Here is a 7,347-nt window from a genome sequence, read left to right on the forward strand (position 1 = left end):
ATAAATCTGACCTTAGAGCTTTGCCCGGAATCTCGATTACTCGAGGAAGAAGAAGATTCTGAGCGCCAAATCATTTACGAAAGACACGTTTCAAACAGGTCAATTGGTTAGATGATATCGGGCTTCATTTGATCGATGGTTTCCCTTTTTGTTCTTATTGATATTGTTATTGAATTATTAATATTGTGATTGTTAAATTCATTTCTGTATTAATTAATTCATAGAAATAAAAGTTTAATTGCCCAAATTTGAGGTACTACCAATTAAAGAGACAAAAAGAATTTTCAATTTTTGTTACAGTTGAAGAAAATCGGCGACAATTTGAATAAACTTTCCCGTTGTTTAAAATTTCCTTCCAATTCTTTTAATTGCTACTGAAATCTCTCTTCATCTTGTTCTTTCTCTCTCTCTCCCCTTTTTTCTCTTCTTATCGCTCTTCGTTCATTTCTTTTTCTTTCTTTTAACTTTCTTGAGATTCATTTCCATTATTCATTTCCATTTTTCTATTTTGATTTAAATATATAAATTATGTTTAATTTCTAGACATATTACATATGATGTTTTCTTTTTATTTATTTTTTATTTTTTGTTTATTCTTTGTATAAAAGTAATACTTCCATAACTTTGTTAATAGTTTTCGTTTAATTATTGAATTAATTACACTAATTGTATCTCAGTTATTTAAAAATAATCGAATTTTTTCTAGCTGAATTATTCCATTATTTTCCATTTTATTTTGATTTCTTATATCTTTGATATTGTACAGTGTGTGGTAAATAAATGTGAAGAAGTTCCGTGAGGAAAAAAAAAATACAAATAAATCATAAATGAATGTATCGTCACCATCGTTGTCATAGTAGGGTTAACAAACGAAGATATGTGAAAGACTATTGTGACCACGCATGTTACAGATGCGGGTGATGGCTAAAAACGCCAATGCGGGATTGACAAGTTCGGTTGCAAAAGGCATAGTGGAAAGTCTCTGCTTAGGTGATATTGATGAGGTATGGTTTTTTCGTGTTCTGGAAGGAAGCAGCAATGTTATGGATGATGTGTCACCATGCTTTCCGATTCAAAGCCCGAATGGACCATTGATGGTAGTCTAAATAGCCAAGATTAAGGTATTGTTTCAGAGCATCCTTGTATCTCCTATTTGAGGCTTTTTTCTTGCAGAACGCGATAGCCAATTCGTCATAGAGCACAATCTTAGGATGGCGATGATCCTTTATCCTGGAGACCTGTCCAGCCCAGCGCAACTATGTCTTCAATAGTATGACCTCAATACTGATGACCCCTGCTTGTGTGTGAACAGTAATATTTGATACGTAGTCAGATCAGCGGATGTTTAGGACTGTACGGAGATAGCGCTGATGGAAGCATTCGAGGAATCGCGAATGGTGGTAGGTGACCCATGATTCAGAATCATATATAATAGAATAGACAGTGCAATAGTTTTACACTAGTCTTGGTACTTCTCTTCAGGTGTTTTTATTACACCAAACTTTTTTATGGAGTTTCTCGAAAGCTCTGTATGCTTTTGCTAATCTGCTGTCAATATCTTTGTTAATCTTGATGTCGGAAGAAGTGATGTTGCCCATATAGTTGAACTGTTGGACTGATTTATACTCTGATTCACCTGAGGTAATGCGAGGATGAAAGTTGTCATCCTGTGGTGCAGGATGATAAAGAACTTCTGTCTTCTTCAAGCTTACTTCTAGCCCAAAAAGCTCTACTACCTTTGCAAAACAGGATGTTAAGCGCTACAGGGTTACTTCTGTGTGAGCAAAGAAGGTGACATCGTCGGCAAAAAGTAGTACTTGAATATGGCAAGTGGTAATTTAGGATCTTAATGAGAGCTTTCAGTCGTCTCAAGTTGAATAGGTGTTCGTCAGTACAATATCGGATATAAATGCCATTTTCTTCATCTAAAATCCATCATAACCCTTTGGAGCATTATGTTGAAGGAGACTGTGAAGATAGTTGGTGCAAGAAAATCTCCAAGAGTGCATCACCGTATCTTATTTAGCCTCGTTGATTATTATGTAATGAAGAAGACATCCTAATCGTCCCAAGATCTGTCATAGGACTTTTTTTGCTCATAATGTTCAAAGTTAGGTAAGGTGTAAAAAGGTTCTATAAAAGACGTTTGTTCTGTTTCCTGTATTTTCTTTACAGTTGTCGGAGAACAAACATCATATCTGTGGGTACTCCTATTTGGTCTGAAGCAACACTGGTTTTCACGTAAAACTTTTCTAATATATCGAGTATCAATCTGTTCAGAAATATTCTTGCAAGAATTTGACAGTAAGTTGATATCTCGGTAATTTGTATAATTTTACTAGTAATTTGTTTGATTTCTCTGATAATTTGTGTAATTTTTTCTAGTCTGATTTTACTTCTTACTTCTTGTATACAACGATAATGATTGCATCATGGAGATTTGATGTAAGTTCACCTTTTTCCTAACATTGCAGAACAAGCTCGTGGAATTTATCACGAAATGCCTGATCTCCGTGTTTCCAGACCTCAGATGGGATGCTATCATCAATCCTAGCTACCTTATCAATATTCACTTGTTGTATGACTTTGAGTTCTCTGTATAGCCAAGGTTATATCCAATTCGCTTTTCATTAATCGTTGTGTAATGTACTGAGTTAATGAGTCTTGAATTGCATAGTTGGCATTGAAAGGATTCTGGAAATGTTCAGACCATCGATCTAGGATAGAGGTTCTACTAATGAAAATCGTTTAGCCATCTGCGCTGAGTAAGGAACTTTGACCAATGTGTGAGTCCATACACAGCTTTCAGAGCCTCGTAGAATCTCTGAAGTCGCTCGAATCTGCGCATAGTTGGATATTTTCAGCTAAGTTGATTCAGTATTTGTTTCGGATGACTCGAAGTTTCTGTTAAAGCTTGCTGGATACAAGGCTAAAGGTGTCTTTTCTCATATGGCAAGATGACTGAACGAGATATACTTGGTAAGAAAAAATCTGGACTTCTTCATTGTTTTCATCAAACTAGTCTTTATTTCTTTTGCAGGAGAATCCTAATGATTCTATGAAAGATTGCTAGATGGTGGTTTTAATATGTTATCAAAACGCTTCAGGGGAGGGATTTGTAGGGTGATCTTGAAGTCTGATTTGAAGATTTATCTGGAAGCTATCTTTCGCTGAAGGTGTTTGGAGATTGTTCACTTTGAGCCTCCTTCTTTTTTTCCTGAATTCTGCCTCTCTCAGGATTTCAGGATTCAGGAAACCTCAGTTAATGAGATTCCAATGCTTGGATCAAAGATGTATCCAAGTTGTCTTTAAATTGTCTCTCTGCTGAGAGACAGTGTTTGTGATGGTGAATTGCTGCTCTGCATAAATTTCACCAAAAGCTGTCCATTGTCGTTGCACTTTCCAATGCCATGCCTGCGTTATACAGGGCCTTTCCAGGCCTTGGATTTCCTTCTAATTTCAGCACTGAAGTCACCAAGAATTGTGACCTCATCATTTGGAGAAATCTGTTGAATAAGACGGCCTAAATCGGTATAGAATCTATTTTTTTTCCACAGGGTCAGCTTGCAAAGTTGGAGCATATATGCTGAAGAGAATAACTTGCTGTTTATTTGTGTACTGTAATAGGATGCGAAAGGAGATAATACGATCGAAATGACCTGTCGACAGATTTTCAAATTTGAAAGCGATGGGATTTTTAACCATCAAGCCAGCTTCTGAACAGTAACTTTCCAGTTTGGGTTTTTCTAACCAGTAGAGTATGTAACGGAGCCATATTCATTGAGAGTACTGTCCTCATGGAAACGAACTTCACTGAGAACAACAATGTCGTGATAATTCGTGAACAACAAAAGCAGAACGACGTTCAGGACACTAGTCGCATTATCAATCATGATTCTGATGATGTTTCAACACACGAATTAGATCCTTCCCCTTATGGCCAATTTGTGTACACTTTTAGAAGCAGATATCTTTGTCGTTTTGTCTTTGTTTGACCGCGTTTACCCATTTCCCGCGGTTAGCCAATTGGGCGGAGATGGAGATGAGATAGTTGGATTGCCTTTTCTAGGCCACTTCTCTGTATGGAACGGGCAGGTTTGTTTGGCCTGAAAAAGGCTGCTTGGTTGTTCAAGAATGCTGCCGAATAAGACCATCATCTCTAGGGTCAATCTCGAACGACCAATGTCTTGAATCGCCTACATGCAAGATTCGGTCTGCGGCTTACAATATATCTTGTCACCTACTGTTTCATCTATTGCTTGCCCCCAAAGGATTTTAAAAAAATTTTTCTATTTTTTTCTGCAATTTTCCGGATCATCACCAAACATTAGTTGCAACAATTGCGCTAAAATTTATCATTGTTTAAAAAGTTAATTTTGTTGTTTTTGATCGTCGAGTTAGTTCTTTTTGCACATTTTAAAGTATTAACTCGAAATTATTCTTATACATTTCCAATGTTAACAATCGTTTCTTTTCCGTTATTTATTAAATTTAAAATACCTTTATTATAGTTAACTATATCTGCATATTGATCTTCTTCTTGCTTTCCACGAATTTCTTAACAAATCCCAGCCATCTTTCATTAAATGATTGCAACATTTCCAATATACGCTTCATTTTCACTTCATTTGATTCCATTTTACATTTTGCTATTGTTGAAATTGTTCCATTTTTGGTAATTTTTGATCAGATAACTTCAAAATTGAATTCTTTAATTTCATTGAGAAGTCTTTCGATTTTTTCTTCTATTATTTGTGCTGCTTTGACATAATTTTTCAGCTTATGATACTAAATTTTTTTTTCTTTTATGAAAGTTCTGTATATCCTTTGATTAGTATAGACGAACAGTTGTGATAAAATGATAAAAGTTTAAACAATAGACGAAGTAATCTGATTTTATCAAACAATTATTACAGAAAATCGGTAATATAATTGTTGATCAGTGAGTTGAATTAAAGACTGGAAGATTGTGAGACTTTTTTTTTTTTTTTAATTGAACGATTGGTAGAAGAATGATCGGTTAGATAACTGATGCTTGTTGACAATTTTGACTCCTTTTATACATAGCGAAGTTGTTTACAATATAATGGCAGTTATTTGCGTCATGATAATCACAAGTTGGATAGTTGAATTTTTTTTTTTTATTTGAGAGATAAATGACAGATGAATAAATAAATTTTATTTGGAGAATATTCTAATTCCAAATAAACAACTTACTAAATAAACATGATAAATGAAAGATGAAGAAATAAATCTAAATAAACGACTTTTCTACTAATATGAATTTATAGCAATTTATTATGAAATATTTTTATAATGCAAAAATTAATTATTTCAACATATTTTAATAGTAAAAATTTTTCTTGGCTTTTCGAATAATTATTTCAGATGGAACACGTACGTGAATCATCCAATAATTTTTGCATACATTGCCAGCTTGATATTCATTTATCATAAAAATACAGATGGTATCAAATCTTTCGGGATTTTTTTGAAGCTACCAGAAATAAAATCGACTCTAATTACAAACATTAATTTTTCCATTCATAAAAAAAGTTTACAATTTGAATTTTCGACCGAATTGATTCAAAACATTAAGCATAAGTTACATACATGTTGTAGAATTTTTGGAAAATGTTTTAATGGTATGAATCGAGAAAAAGAGGAATCGAAATTGAATTGGAATAATTTAAAAAAAAAAACAAAAACAAAGGTTAAAAATATATGGTTGAAATTGACATTAATTAAATTAGGATATTCTGTAAAGAACTGTTAACAGCGTATTCAAAAACCGAATAATTTTTAACCTTGATCGATAATACGATATGGGAAATATCTGTGAAACTTTGTCGTATGATACTTTTTATAAGTGATAAAAAAAATAACGGGAAAAAACGACTAATGGTTCTAACAATTTTTTTACCAAAACGAGAAAGTATTTCAACCAATAATTTTGACATTAATTCATCAAAGAAGTGAAAGTAGAAAAGTTAATCTTTTTTAATTCTTAATTAATAAATACATGTATAGTAGTTAAAATTTTGCTTAATAACTGATAAATATGAAAGTATGAAAAATAAATGTGCGATCCTTTTTATGAGATTAATTTATTCATATAATAAGTTATTATCATATTTATCACATATTCTTATCAATAATACATTTAAATAAACTGAAAGTTAATTTCATTGCAAAAAAGAAATGATCCATTTTATTTTTTGAAATGATTGTTTTGCGTAATTATTATAAAACTTTTCGTTTGAATTTGGATAACTGACTATTGGATTCATTTGTTTTTATGTCCCATCATTTTTCCTCTGTACCGTACGACAATAAAGTTTCGTCACACTTCTTTCACTGCTGTACTGTATTGTATTGTATTTATATTCATCCTTGTACTGGATGACAGTTATTCTATCTGTTATACGATGAAATTCTAGCACATTACTTTTTCATTACCTCCTTTTTCACTGTTCTTCTCATACTCAATATTTATACGGTAATGATACTGTAATTGTTGTTATCGTATCACGTTGCTGATACTACAATTATTCTATTAATGAACGATGAAATTCCATGCAAGCTATATCAGTTTGCAATATGAATTGAAATTGTGCAATATTCTTTATACTTACTGTTTAAAAATATGAAATTATAAATCACTCTCTCTTCAACTTGAACTGGTTTACAGTTTTGAAAATGATTACAATGACAATGGTGACAGTGATTGATGAGCAATTTTTTTCTTTTTTCTTTTTCTTGTTTCCTTTTCATTTATTTTCCATTTTCCCACCCCATTTTTATTTTATGAATCCTAAAAACAAACATTTCTTGTTTGCTTATTATTAACTGATAATAATCGTGTAGTTATCTGGTACTGTAATCTTATTTCACTTCGTATTTGCCTACTGTTAACTGATATTCGTGTAATTATTTGTATAATTATTCCACAATCTTATTTCATTTCCTATTTTTCTATTGTTAGTTAATATTTTCCTGGTTATCCAGTGTTGTGATCTTGTTTCATTCCCTATTTGCATACTGTACAGCTGTCTGGTACTGTAATCTGATTTCGTACTGTAAACTATTTCAAAAAGCCAAATAATGGCAAATTTTGCATTTTTGCTCTTTGTTTCATTTTTCTGTGAAAGTTCGGCTCATACCAATAAACATTCATCCTGGTCAAATGACGATTCAACACTTGGCCATGATAAGGTATTTTTTTTTTTTAATTTGAAATAATTTTTCCTTTTTTTTTTTGAATACTTTTTTTTTTCGAAGAAAGGGCAGAATGATTTTTCCAAATTATTCGCTATGCTTTGTTTTTTTTTTTTTTTCATTAAAATA

The 7,347-nt window shown here is 32.3% G+C and overlaps 3 protein-coding genes across 3 annotated transcripts; 2 read left to right on the plus strand and 1 right to left on the minus strand.

Moving 5' to 3' along the window:
• Positions 1-920: 920 nt before the first annotated feature.
• Positions 921-1,415, plus strand: LOAG_11079 (hypothetical protein; the record flags this gene model as incomplete). The annotated part of the gene is made up of 2 exons (XM_003146602.1): positions 921-1,097; positions 1,350-1,415. The coding sequence occupies 2 exons, from the start codon at positions 921-923 to the stop codon at positions 1,413-1,415; spliced, it is 243 nt and encodes an 80-aa protein (XP_003146650.1).
• A 247-nt stretch (positions 1,416-1,662) lies between these two features.
• Positions 1,663-2,848, minus strand: LOAG_11080 (hypothetical protein; the record flags this gene model as incomplete). Its single annotated transcript, XM_003146603.1, has 3 exons — positions 1,663-1,925; positions 2,468-2,595; positions 2,775-2,848. 3 exons carry the CDS (start codon positions 2,846-2,848, stop codon positions 1,663-1,665), a joined length of 465 nt encoding a protein of 154 aa, XP_003146651.1.
• A 949-nt stretch (positions 2,849-3,797) lies between these two features.
• LOAG_11081 (hypothetical protein) lies at positions 3,798-4,148 on the plus strand (the record flags this gene model as incomplete). The annotated part of the gene is made up of 2 exons (XM_020448289.1): positions 3,798-3,949; positions 4,070-4,148. The coding sequence occupies 2 exons, from the start codon at positions 3,798-3,800 to the stop codon at positions 4,146-4,148; spliced, it is 231 nt and encodes a 76-aa protein (XP_020301554.1).
• Between the last annotated feature and the right edge of the window lie 3,199 nt (positions 4,149-7,347).

The sequence above is a fragment of the Loa loa genome, assembly GCF_000183805.2.
Source record: "Loa loa unplaced genomic scaffold supercont3.167, whole genome shotgun sequence".
NCBI lineage: Eukaryota > Metazoa > Nematoda > Chromadorea > Rhabditida > Onchocercidae > Loa > Loa loa.